The 14,286-nt window shown below is 35.1% G+C and overlaps 1 protein-coding gene across 2 annotated transcripts in view; it reads left to right on the top strand.

The window, feature by feature from the left end:
- WASL (WASP like actin nucleation promoting factor) overlaps positions 1 to 14,286 on the top strand; it is a 66,290-nt gene that overhangs the window by 45,325 nt on the left and 6,679 nt on the right. Inside the window, exons 6-10 of one of the 2 annotated variants that reach the window (XM_059073783.2) lie at positions 342 to 510; positions 1,535 to 1,577; positions 2,605 to 2,758; positions 4,616 to 4,633; positions 7,830 to 8,350. In XM_059073783.2, the coding sequence (XP_058929766.1) occupies positions 342 to 510; positions 1,535 to 1,577; positions 2,605 to 2,758; positions 4,616 to 4,633; positions 7,830 to 8,350 (905 nt within the window). The remainder of the gene's footprint in view (positions 1 to 341; positions 511 to 1,534; positions 1,578 to 2,604; positions 2,759 to 4,615; positions 4,634 to 7,829; positions 8,351 to 14,286) is intronic. The other variant, XM_059073784.2, reaches the window with a different exon arrangement.

The raw sequence follows: 14,286 nt of genomic DNA on the forward strand, positions 1-14,286 counted from the left end.
GGTGGGGAATTTTGAAGTGTGTCCATATTTCATTGGAGATCAAAGAAGCCTAACTGTGAAAGAATTTTGCTTTTTCACTTCAGGTAACTGATGGTATAATCTGTAAGAAATTTATATGGAATTAGAGACAGACACTTAAAAAAAAAGAATTTATTATAGACTTTGGAAATTTAGGAATTTTTGAAATTATAAAAAATTAACATGCAGGTTTAAAATTTAAATAATTTATAGTAATGAAGTGTTCCAACCACAGGAAAAAAATATTTAAATTATAAATTATGATTGTAATAATTGTTGTCTTAAATTATATCCCTTTTATATTATTTTGACTTTATTTGCAGGCCCTAATCTACCCATGGCAACAGTTGACATAAAAAATCCAGAAATTACAACAAATAGATTTTATGGTCCACAAGTCAACAATATCTCCCACACCAAAGAAAAGAAAAAAGGAAAAGCTAAAAAGAAGAGATTAACTAAGGCAGATATTGGAACACCAAGCAATTTCCAGTAAGACAGTTCTTTTATTATTCTTATCTTTACTTTTGATTTACTCATTTCTGCTCTTGATTTTTTTAATTGTTAGAAAGTTTGGTTTGCTTTTTGGGAGAACCCTTATATTTATCACTTGCATACCTTTTTAGCTATAAATTTTGTTGGAGTTTTTTAAAGGCTGTTGCTCAGTAGACCTTTTATTAATCTTAGTTTATTTACTTTTCCACCCATGAGAAAAGAAAAATTCGAGTTGTTTTTTTCAACCAATTGTTGGACATGAAAATGAAATCTCACTTTTCCCTATAAATGATATTTGGAAATTGCCTAAAGGCATTGTCCTAATCTGTTTGGGCTGCAAACAGAGTACAATAGACTGGGTAGCTTATAAACAACAGAAATTTATTTCTCACAATTCTGGAGAAAGGAAGAGGCAGACAAGATTCAGTGTCTTGGGAGGTCCCACTTCTTGGTTCATAAACAGCCATCTTCTCACTGTGTCCTCACATGTTGGAAGAGGGCGAGAGAGCTCTCCAGGACCTCTTTCTTAAGGGCACTAATCCCATTCTTGGGGAATCCACTCTCATGACCTCCCCAAATCCTCATCTCCAAGAACTATCACAATGGGGATTCGGTCTCAAGATAGGAATTTTCGGAAGACACACTCAGTCTATAGTAAGCATCAGACCTTTGGTATTTATTTGACGTATTTCAAGCATTCTTTTATCCATTATTTCATTACTTCATTACAAAACTCCTGTCCTCTCATACATATAATGCTTGTGTTCTTATGCTAGTTTGTCTGTTTAGGAAATGGATACTCAGAAAGATTGTGCAAAAATGTTAAGGCTAAATTAGTAGCAGAGCCTGGGCTAGAATCCTGGTTTCTTGACTACTTGTACAGTTTTTCCCTGAATATGGTTATGTTTATGAGAACTATTCAGGCCAAAAATTCACTGAGTGGATTGGATTTCATTTATATTAGGTTTTTAATGCCATTTATGCATTTTATTTTTCTATATTTTTCTATCTACTGCTTTAGGCACATTGGACATGTTGGTTGGGATCCGAATACTGGCTTTGATGTAAGTGTCTTTTCAAGCCATACACATTATTATTCTAAATATGTGGGAATGTCATGGCCTGTCTTTAGACTTTTATTCTTATTCATTTTTGTTAACTCTAGTGTTTATTGGAATGTGCTTGTATTTATGTTCATATTCCGCTGAGGTTTTAAATCATAGATTGTTCTATCATTGATGGCTAAGTCTCTAAAGAGAAAGTTTTTTTTAACTCCTTGGCTTTATCTACTATAATGTTAAAAACTCTATGTTTTGAAAGCCAAGAGAAGAAAATTATTTCTGCAAAGTGGTCATTGGAGGGGAATATATACCAAATTACTGGAAAGTACTGTAATCAAATTCTGAATATCCAGTTGTTAAAATTGTCTAGATCTTTTTATTCTACTCTTCGTTTTGGCAATTTCATCATTCATTAATTTATAGCATTGTGAGCAAAATAGTTGAAACTTGGTTACCTAAGTTACGTATTTAGCATTTGGCAGATAACCAGGGTTTGGAAAAATTATTTTGAAAAGAAATATTATTTGTGATTGGGGTCAAAAATTATTTTGGTTATTTTTGTTAGAACTACAATGTTAACACCACAGTGTTTTTGAGTGCCTCTTTGTGTTGGGCACTGTACAGGGTGCTTGGGTCATAAAGAGGTCCTTGACCTCAAATTTTCAAACGATTTACTTTTTTTGTGGTTATTTGTGATTATACCTAAATCGTATTTAGGACAAGGTGGAATAGTAGGTGAGCATTAGAGATGTCTGAGTCCTGCAAGGATTAGTAAAAATTTAAATGAGATGCCTTCTTTTTAAAGGTAGGGAACAAAGAGATGAGATAAAATATAAAACGTATTCTTTGTTCTTATCTTTTCTATTTTTTGTAAGACATTTTAGTTAGCATATAAATCTATATTAAAAATTTATAAACATAAAAGAAAATAATTTCATAAAGGGCATAGATATGAGAATAATATTTCAACTTGCTATTGTAAAAAATTTGACATAGGTTTTATAGTTAGCAGTTATTTTGTCTGTTGTAGCTGAATAATTTGGATCCAGAATTGAAGAATCTTTTTGATCTGTGTGGAATCTCAGAGGCACAGCTTAAAGACAGAGAAACATCAAAAGTTATATATGACTTCATTGAAAAAACAGGAGGTGTTGAAGCTGTTAAAAATGAACTACGAAGGCAAGGTAACTTTTATTTCTGTTCAGGCATTCTGATCTATTTTTTTCTTTTGAATCTTTTGAGGTCAGTTTCATGGACGACAGCTACATACGTTCATGTGAACCTTCCTTAAGCATAATGTTCAAATTTATGGAGAACTAGTTTGGCCCAGTATACTGTGTTTTACATTATTTCAGTATAATTGAAAAACTTGTCAACGCTTTTCTTATTATTAAAAAGTCTTATATTAAATTAATGAAAATTCATACAAAATCTTCTGGCTATTTGTTTTAGAATAAAAAATAATAGTTCCATAATATTTCACTTACTGAATCTTAGAGACCACTATCAATGTTGTTTTTATTATAATTCAGAAGTAGTAATTTAAATATAATCATGAATTCTGTAACGTATAATAAGCATTTTCAGAATATAAATAATGAAAATCTATTTATTTTGAAATACATTATTTTTCTTGGCTAAAGTATAAAATTTGTCATTCGGTACCTGAGAGTACAAATGACTTGCAACCTTTTAAGATCTGATATTTTATTTAAATCACCGTGTTTTTTGGTCATATCTTAAACATTATTACAATAAAATGCAAATACAGTTAATTCTGAGTTTTCTAATATGACAGTTATCTCTTTGCCACCTTATTCATTTGGGGTTACTTTTCTTCTTCCTAGTTTTTGCATACTCATGATAGATAGTGTAGCAAAACAAAAGGTCCAGTTAATCATAGCATTCTTCTGAAGAATTTAACTCATTTTCAATTAGGTATTTGACTTACCTGTATCTTTTTCACTGCTGATGTTCATTCATTCACTCATTCATATATTCAGTAAACATTGTTATGTCAGCACTGGTCTCTACTCAGGCTATTTATATATAAAGGTATGGTTTCTGCCCTCAGAAATCTTACAGTCTGGTGTGACAACAGGTATGTAAACAAGTATACAGTCATAATTACTGTTATGGAAATACAATACTAGTTCCACTGAAACTAGTATGATGCTAATTTATCTTATTTCATGAAAAGATTACATTTCCAAATTCTATGGATTTTTAATAAAAACATCTGGGGCACAGCAACATTATTGTTTTTTAATGCTGCCAGAATGAGTTGTAGTTACAGTTAGTATAGATGAAAGGTCTTGAGGACCCCTAGTTTGTTCCTTGACTCTCTTTTTCTCCACTGTTACCACTCACCTTCACCTTATACCAAAATATTTTCAGGGTCTCTCTGAGTTCTCTGAATTTATAAGTTTATAAATACTCTTGACATTTGTTAGTCCATACTGCTGCCCTCTCACCTGAATATCTGTAACTGAGAGTTGTCTGTATTAACTTGATTGAGTTTGTTTTTTAAACTTTATTATTACTGCTTTTTATTCTCATTGCTTTTAAAACATCAAATTAGACAAGGTCTTTCCTCAATTAAATTGCCTAAAACAAAAAGAATTCACAGGCATTACAAAAAACATGCTTTGGGAACTTATACTCAAGGTTCATATACTCAGGAATCTAACTCCCAGTTTGAAACCTTTTAGACAACCAAGATTGATTTTATAGAAGGTACACTTTTTTAGAGGAAGAATAGAAAAGACAGATTAATGATTTTTAGTAAGGAAGTGTTTTCTAGGTAAAACATATATGTGTGTTCAGAAGTATAAAAAAAAATTAGAGACGGAGAAGTTTATGAAGTTGTCATAAAAATATATTTCGTAAAACTTGAATCAAATCTCTTGAAATTTATTTTGTAAAATCATGTAATCAAATTTGTTAAAAAGTAGGAGACCTTGTGATTTCCAATGTATCTTTTTGTGTGTCTGTCTTTGCGATTGTTTGAAGTCCATTAATTTCTAATAATCTATTCTTAGGTCCACCACAATGGAGTGGTATGTATGGGGGATGTTATTTGGCCCAGTGTACTAAATTATGCATGTGTTTATTTTCAAAGAAGCTAGAACTCATTTATCCTGCCTCCAAATCTAACATCCATCCAGTAAGGTTTTCTGCCTTCTATTCAAACTAATGTTTGGGGCTATGTAACTAACGTTACATAGATGCTAAAGTAAAAAAGGAAGTTTATTTCTATATGAGTCAGAGCTTATATTTCATCTGTAATTTAGATAATTTTTTTGAAATTCTGTGGATTACCTCTTAACAGCACCACTGTTTTTATTATTACTTAATATACTTATTTTTAGTGATTGCTTTTCACACTTGGCATTATTTCAATAACCTACATAAAACATACTTACATTTTTACATTAATTTGGGGCAGTGGGGAGGGCTAAACATAAGCAAACGCGCAGTTATACATGACTACTCAGAGAGTTGTTAGTATTCCCATCAATTTAAATTTGTGTTGAATAACACTTGCCTGGTTTGCTTAATCTTGATGAGAGTGCATGAGAATAGTTTCCTGAATTCTATAAAACTATATTTCTTTAAAATATTAGTTATATTTATATTATTTTACAATTTCTGCTTATAATTCCCTTAAATAAATATCTAGAGTTATCTACCAATTACTCTTAATATTAATTTGATCTGAAAGTTAAGTATATCAACTTTTCTTTATAGTGCCAGCATCAAGACGAGGTTTTTTCCATAAGCCTCAGTCTTTCTTCTTTTCTAACTAGCTTTGATAGTAAGAACAGTTTCATTTGTTGTAACTTTTGTGTCATGCTTTTTACTTTATATATTTATTAAATATCTAAGAACTGTCATTGTCATTCTGATTCTGGTGTTTGTGTGACTCAGTTTTGAAAATCTGTAGGCCGCCAGACTTTCTCACAGTGGTGTGTGATCTGCTCAGCAGACATTTTTGTGCACATGAACCCAACTAACGTGCCATCTCTCCTCTCCTCCTGTTTTAATTCTTTCACATTTTTACCTTGGGATATGGCTTATCTTTTGCATACTTTCCTTTTTTTTATGTAGGCATAATACAGATTGTAAAAATAGAAAGTTGGTAATAGATGTTTTCCTCATGAAAATATAGAGATGTTTCCACTCACTTTTCAGATAATAGAAATGCTGAACTTGTGCTGTACCCAAACTTGGTGCAGCTGATAACTTATTCACTATCAATTAAGGCTCTCCCTTTGCCTGAACAATAATTTACTGTCTCTTTGAATGGGTATTAGCTGAATCCCAAATTATTCCAATAAATGTGCTTATTCCCAGTTCAAAAGAACTTTAAATCTCTCTATTGAAGAGATACATCATTGTACATAGAAAAGATTATGGTTCCAGAGTCCTTGGTGAAACCACAGGAAATGATGGACTAATACCTTTTGTAGTAGAATAGAGTGGGTCCTTTTCCTCTTGATTAACAAATAACTAAATCATAAAAATGCTAGTTCAGACAAAATTGTTTTTTGAAATGTAAACCTCAGCTGCTTAAAATGAAATCTTTGTATCCACTTGAAGGATTTGATGTACTATCTTATTCAGGGAGTATATATAATATACATATGCCACATCCTCTTGGTTTTGCCCTGTTACTACAAATTCTGTTAGGAAAAGAATTTGGTTTTAGCAAGTTTAAATCTCCTTGCCTTGGATCTGGTGAGAAAATTGGGTGAACCTTAGCTGTAACACCCAGATCTCCAGTATGCCTTGAGTGTAAATCATAGGAACTTCCCTCAGTGATGGCCTGTATTCAAGTAGGATGACTCTCCTGTTTGCAGCTATATGTTATTTCCAGTTTTAAAAGTTTCTATGCCAGGAAACAGTACCCTTGTGAGTTTTGGCCTTTCTGTATATTTCATCTAATGTTTATGACTATATTTGATAACATTTTAGAGTGTATTTCCCATGATTGTCCCAAATAAAATCAGAAGATACTGTTTGATTTCCTTTGAACTGAGGGGGGCTTTTTTTTCTTCTCTGGTTTCATTGCATTATTGAGCATCTGAGCCTATTATTATTTGAAATTAAGGCAGGTATTTTTATTATATAGATTGTAGAAATATCCATCAGTAATATATTAGTTTGTACCAGTAAATACAAATAGCTGTTGTGGACTTTAGGATTTCTTTATTCCTAAGAATAGTTATTTTTTCTAGTCACTCTTGAAATGAACGGAGAAATAATGAAGTTCATTATTATGTAAGTTTGTGTATGCTGTTGGTAAAATCATGTCTCTAGAAATGTAATAAATTTTGTACTTTGAATTTGTTTCTCTATTTTAGCTTACACTTTCCCTTAAGTAAAATAAGAATGTATATGTCATTACTACCAGGATAATGTTAATATTTTATTAATAACTTTAATTTTACAGTGTTTAGAAATTCTCAGTTCATTTGTTAATGTCTCCTGAATAAGTAGTTGAACATTTCAGCTGAGCAACCAGCCTCCCTTAATGCCATCACTGGAATTGCTGACCATCTTTTATTAATGTAGTACAATATATACAATATATACATGATATATTGTATTATATATCACTATAATATATATTTATTACATAACTTGTATTATATGTTCTATACATGTAAAAATGTAGGACATTATAAATTACAAATGTAAGTTAGGTGACAAAGATTTACATTGTCAAAGAAAAAGTATTGTATTTGAGTTTAGCTCAGATTAACTTGAATAAGTTCTAATAGATTATACTGCATTAGCTATTTAATTCTGAATGTAAATTAATTTTATAAAACAACTAAATATACTTGATTCTTTAAAGAGGGAAGGTATCCATTAATTTTTATGAAAATGTAAAATGTTGCTTATTGCCCAAAATGTTTGATATCATTGTTTTAGTTTTATTATTATTACATAAAAATGTGTTTATTCCCTTACCTTGAGAAGTGATGCTGATTCCTAAAACTAAATTCTACTATTTTAGCTAATATTTTTTCAAGATAGACCAGGAAGGCGATCTTCAGGCCGAGTAGTCCCAGAGTTGTAAGATATCATCTGTGCCCAGATATCTTTGTAAAGTAACATACAAAGATGAGGCCTCTTTTTTCCCCCTCATATTGTTTTTTTTTAATACATGTTGAAGTGAGCCGCTTTTTCAGTATCATGTTTGTGGGGCGAAAAGCATGCTTTTCTTTTTTTCTGTTTTCATTTCAGCACCACCACCTCCACCACCATCCCGGGGAGGGCCGCCTCCTCCCCCGCCGCCTCCACACAGCTCGGGCCCTCCTCCCCCTCCTGCCCGTGGAAGAGGGGCTCCTCCCCCGCCCCCTTCAAGAGCTCCCTCGGCTGCGCCGCCACCGCCGCCTCCGTCCAGGCCAGGTGTCGGGGTGCCTCCGCCACCGCCAAACAGGATGTACCCGCCCCCTCCTCCAGCCCTACCCTCCTCAGCGCCTTCCGGGCCACCGCCACCTCCTCCACCAATGTCGGTGGCGGGGCCAGCGGCACCGCCCCCGCCGCCTCCACCTCCCCCGCCGCCAGGACCGCCACCTCCCCCCGGCCTCCCTTCCGATGGTGACCATCAAGTTCCAACTTCTGCAGGAAGCAAAGCAGCGCTTTTAGATCAAATCAGAGAGGGTGCTCAGCTAAAAAAAGTGGAACAGAACAGTCGACCGGTGTCCTGCTCTGGAAGGGATGCGCTTTTAGACCAGATACGGCAGGGTATTCAGCTGAAATCTGTAAGTATCTGTTCCTTTCGGTTTAGACTGCCTGTCTTAATGGAATTTTAAAGCAATTATAAGACATCTTTGAAAAAAATTTTGTTTTTACTTTTTCTCTTGGTGTGTGTTTTTCTAACCCTTACATACCCTAAAATGCATAAGTTTATACCTTTACCTGTGTGGTCCATACTTCTGTATCAAAATATCACCCCAGAAAGTTCCCTCATGCCTCCTCCCTTCTCAAAAAGGATCACTGACCTGATTTCTATCACCATAGGTTCAGTTTGCCTATTTTAGAACTTCATATAAAGAATATTGCACTATGTTTGCAATCCATCGTTCTAGACTTTTAAATAAATTTTAATTTAAAGAAAAATCTTTATTAAATTATACAGAAGTAAAAGTAGCCCTGTTGAAACCAATTGTAATCGTTTTGGCAAAGTCACACCATTAACTTTATGAAAACTAAACCATATTTTAAAGTTTCTGTGTCTGAAATTTAGATTAGTAGAGAATCAGACTCCACAGAAAATTCAAAGAGTTCTAATTAGAATTTCTATAGTGACAGATAATTTTGGAATCTCTGAATTGGTTGAGGTCATTGTTTAATCTTTTAGAGCAGAGGTTGGCAAACTTTTTTCTTTAAAGGACCAGATAGTAAACATTTTAGGCTTGCAGGCCATATGGTGTATCTGTTACAGCTGCTCAACTCTGCTATTATACCACAAAAGCAGCAGCCATAGACAGCATGTAAGTGAATGGGCATGATTGTGTTCTATAAAGCTTTATTTATGGACACTGAAATTTGAATTTCATATAATTTGCACATATCACAGATACTCTTCTTTTGTTTTCTTTCAACCATTTAAAAATGTGTAAAAATCATTCTTAGCTTTAAAAAAGTTATACAAAAACGGGACAGGCTAGATTTGGTCCATGGCAGTAGTTTCCTGACCCCTGACCTAGAGCCTAACCTGCCTAACATTCACATGCTTCTTCTGGGCCTTTATGTGTGATCTCTCAGTTCCAGGAGGAACATTTGCTCGGCAGGGCTTCAGGCAGGTTATGGATGGTAGATTTTTCTATGCAGTAAATGGAGCTGAAAGGAGATTTTAATTGAAAATGATTTTGCAATGTGTAGAGAATTATGATAACTTTCTAAATCTCAGAAGCTTTAGCTAGGAAGAGAACGATGGCTAGGGACCGCAGCTAATCGAATGAAAGCATTTAAACGTTAACCTAGCACAGATTTAAGAAACTTCTTTAAAATGTGTCGACATCTTTTCTTAATATGTATTCAGGATGATACTTAGATCAGCCTGTGAACAATCACCTCTGCTCCCTCTCCCCATTTAGTTCCGACTACAGGTTTCTCAGGAGCACTTGAAGAACTTTGAATAGTTGTTGGTGGGGAGAATTATTGTCAAAATGACCACAGCCCAGGTGAATAGCAGATTTTAATGGGGTCATATACTTTAGAATTTCAGATACGTAAGTTGACCCTTGGACAGCAATGGGAGTTAGGAGTGCCAGCCCCCTCAGCAGTCAAATCTGTGTATAACTTTTGACTCCCCAGAACTTAATTACTAATGGCCTACTGTTGACTGGAAGCCTTACCAATAACATAAATAGTTAATTTAACACATATTTTGTATTTGTACAGTATTTTGTATTTTGTACAGTATATACTGTATTCTTACAACAAAGTAAGCTAGAGAAGGGAAATGTTATTAAGAAAATCATAGGGAAGAGAAAATACATTTACAGTACTGAACTGTATTTATCCATGCTGTAAGTTTACATCATCTGTTTACAAGATGAATAATCGCTCTGTTAGTACCTACATCAATTTGGTCAATATTGTCTTATTAATATAATACAAACGCTGTAGATGTTATATGTAATGCTAACAGTAGACATCAAAAATGAAAAGAATGTGAGAAATTTATATCTATTTACAGGTATAATAATTCATGCAGCGATAACAGAGAGGCAGCCATATGATTGCTTTATGGTAGCCTAGCATATTCGATATGGTTGCTTCACAGTAGCTAGCCTATATACTAGTGAATGAATCATTATAAAATGTTTATGGCCTATGTTAGTACAGTCATATTCATAATCCTGTATTGGGAACATTGTTATATTTTTTTTCAAAAACCACTTGCCTGTGAAGGTAGGCCGATAAGCAGTTTCTCCAGTTACGAGAGAGGGTGACATACTGTATGGTAATGTAGTTCTTCAAAAGCAAAGTTGTAAAACAGTAAGAAAACTAACACAGTATTAATTTTATATTAAATATCCCTCACCTTATGCCTATGTAAGGAGCGGCTATCCACTTCAACTCTTAACACACAGTGTTTTACATGATGAATACTTAGGTAATGATTGATGATGACACAAAAATATTTCATACAGTTCTTGCCGTATAGTTATTAGATTTTCACACAGAGACACACAACAGATAAATTTATTAACTGTACAGCATGATGATTACTATTCATTAAGTGGAAGTAGGTCATCGTAAAGGGCTTCATCCTTGTCGTCGTCACGTTGAGTAGGCTGAAGAGGAGGAGGAGGAAAAGGAGGTGTTGGTCTTTCTTGCTGTCTCAGGAGTGGCCTCAGTGGAAGAGGTGGAGGGAGAGGTAAGGGGAGGCAGGAGAGGCAGGCACACTAATTTTATAGAACTATATCATACTGGGTTGGCCAAAGAGTTTGTTCGGTTTTTCCCGTAAGATGGCTCTAGTAGTGCTTTAGTTGTCTTTAAGTTCATTCGAAACAATTTTATTAGATGGTATTGTGACAGCTGTCATATCAGTGTGCATTAAAAAAACCAGCTTACCAAAAACTGGTGAATTTTTGTGCAGCCATTTTAATATTGAAAATGGAAGAAAAACATTTTCAGCATATTATGCCTTATTATTCCAAGAAAGGTAAAAACGCAGCCGAAACGTAAAAAAAGACTTGTGCAGCGTATGGAGAAGGTTCTGCGACTGATCGAACGTGTCAAAAGTGGTTTGCGAAGTTTCGTGCTGGAGATGTCACGGTGGATGCTGCTCCACGGTCAGGGAGACCAGTTGAAGTTGATAGCAATCAAATCAAGATGTTAATTGAGAAAAATGAATGTTATACCATGCTTGAGATAGCCACCATACTCAAAATATCCAAATCAAACGTTGAAAATCATTTGCACCAGCTTGGTTTATGTTCATCGCTTTGATGTGTGGATTCCACGTTAAGTTAAGCAAAAAACACCTTCTTGACCGTATTTCCACATGCGATTCTCTACTGAAACATAACGAAAACATTCCATTTTTCAAACAAATTGTGATGGGCAGTGAAAAGTGGATACTGTACAATGATGTGGAACGGAAGAGATGGTGGAGCAAGCGAAATGAACCACCACCAACCACACCAAAGGCCGGTCTTCATCCAGAGAAGGCGATGCTGTGTATATGGTGGGATTGGAAGGGAGTCCTCTATTATGAGCTCCTTCCGGAAAACCAAACGATTAATTCCAGCAAGTGCTGCTCCCAGTTAGAGCAACTGAAATCAGCCCTTGACGAAAGCATCTGGAATTAAGTCAACAGAAAACGCATCATCTTCCATCAGGATAATGCAAGATTGCATGTTTCTTTGATGACCACGCAAAAACTGTTACAGCTTGGCTGGGAAGTTCTGATTCATCCTCCATATTCACCAGACACTGCACCTTCGGATTTCCATTTATTTCGGTCTTTACAGGATTTTTTAAATGAAAAAAATTTCAGTTCCCTGGAAGACTATAAAAGGCACCTGGGACAGTTCTTTGCTCGAAAAGATAAAAAGTTTTTAGAAGATGGAATTATGATGTTGCCTGAAAAGTGGCAGAAGATAATGGAACAAATGGGTGACTACATTGTTCACTAAAGTGCTTGGTGAAAATGAAAAATGTGTCTTTTATTTTTTACTTGAAAACCAAGGGAACTTTTTGGCCAACCCAATAATTTCCTTTGTTTTAGTTTTAGTACCCATATCATAGAAGGGTCCCTGTTGTAAAAGAAGTCAAATGCAGTCTTGAATAATCCGAGAACCCTTCTTTCTGCCAGATTGTCTAATGTCAGTTTGTTTTCCTGGCACTGCTTCTTCTACATTTTCTTTATCATCGTCTGGCACTGGTTTGGAAACACTCATCTTCATCAAGTCATCTTCTGTTAATTTTTCTGGTGTGGTGTCTGTTAGCTCTTTTATTTCTCCAGGATCCATATCTTGAAACTCTTCACCACCACTGCCACCACCCTCCGCCACCTTTTTTGCCATATCAATGATCTCTTTCAGGATTTCCTTGCTTGGCTCTGTTGTAAATCCTATGATGTCATATAGAACATCTGGACACAGTTTCTCCAGCAGGAATTTATTGTTTTGGGCTTGATGTCTTTCACCGCTTTTTCTGTAACAACAATGGCATCTTCAATGATGTAATCCTTCCAGACTTTCATGATGTTCTCTCTCTCGGAGTTCTCTTCTGTAGTTGACAGTTCTTTACATAGAGTACCATGTGTAATGATCCTTAAAGGTCTTTATGACCTCCTGATCTAGAGGCTGAGTTAGAGATGTGTTGGGGGCAAGTAGACCACTGTGGTGTTTAAGTCATGGGGTTCTGGGTGGCCTGGGCACTCACCAATATCAAAAGAACTTTATAAGGTGGTCCCTTACTGTCAAGGCACCTCCTAACTTCAGGGACAAAGCATTGATGAAACCAATTCAGAAAAAGGGTTCTCCTTGTCCAGGCCTTTTTGTCATCTAGCCAGAAGACTGGCAGCTGGTGTTTATCTTTTCCCTTCAGTAAGAGTTAGCAAATTTATAGATAAGGGCAGTCCTGATCGTGAACCTGACTGCATTCGTCAATCCTGATGCTTGCTTCTCTTCCTTACTCATAAATGTCCTTTGTGGCATTTTTCTTCCAGGGCACTTCTAGGACACTTTCGTCTACGTTTAAAACCTATTCAGGCAGATATCCTTTCTCCTCTATTATTTCCTTAATGGCATCTGGGAACTCCTCTGCTGCCTCTTGGTCAGCAGAAGCTGCTTTTCCTGTTATCTTCACATTTTTAAAGCCAAACCTCTTTCTAAAATTATCAAATCGTCCTTTGCTGGCATTAAATTTTCCAGCTTTAGATCCTTCACCTTCCTTTTCATTTAAGTTGTCATATAATGACTTCACTTTTTCTCAAATCATTAGGGTCTATAGGTATGCCTTTCTTATAGCAATCCTGCATCCACATGGAAGCTGCATTTCAATACGAGATATAAAGTTATTTCACAAAACGTGTAAGGTTTTTACACTGATGTTGTAGTTGCAGCGATGGTTTCATGAATTTCTTGTTCTTTTTGTTATTATGGTCTTTAATGCTGGATTCATTTTTCTTGAAACGGTGGGCAGCTGCAGCTGCAGACCTCAATCTACAATATATATCACAAAATTCAGCTTTTTCTTGTAATGTCATGACTTTTCTCCGCTTCTTGGGAGCACTTCCAGCATTACTAGTGGTGCTTCGTATGGGTCCCGTGGTTTTGGTCAAGGTTTGCAGTATTGCACTAAGTACAATGAAAAATACATGAGAACTGCGAGAGATCACTTTTTACTGTGATACGCAATTTATTGGAGGGACAAACTGCTCACACTAATAACATCACAGGGAGTTTTAAGCATATACTCTCAACACTTGAGTGTACTGAAATAGCAATAGGAGGTGGGTACAAAATTATTACAGTAGTACAATGTGCACTACAGTTAATCTAATGAAGTTATGGTTTAAACTGCATCTTTACGTTTGTTTACATTTCTCTCAACAGGGAATGGGGCCGTGTACAGTCTGTATAAGCTTTAATAAAGTCTATCTTTTTATAATAGATTTGTGTATATTTTATGGTAGTAAATGATAAAATGGATGTGTGTCTATGTTTTATGCAGT

Source organism: Kogia breviceps, chromosome 9 (assembly GCF_026419965.1).
Source record: "Kogia breviceps isolate mKogBre1 chromosome 9, mKogBre1 haplotype 1, whole genome shotgun sequence".
Taxonomy (NCBI): Eukaryota; Metazoa; Chordata; class Mammalia; order Artiodactyla; family Physeteridae; genus Kogia; species Kogia breviceps.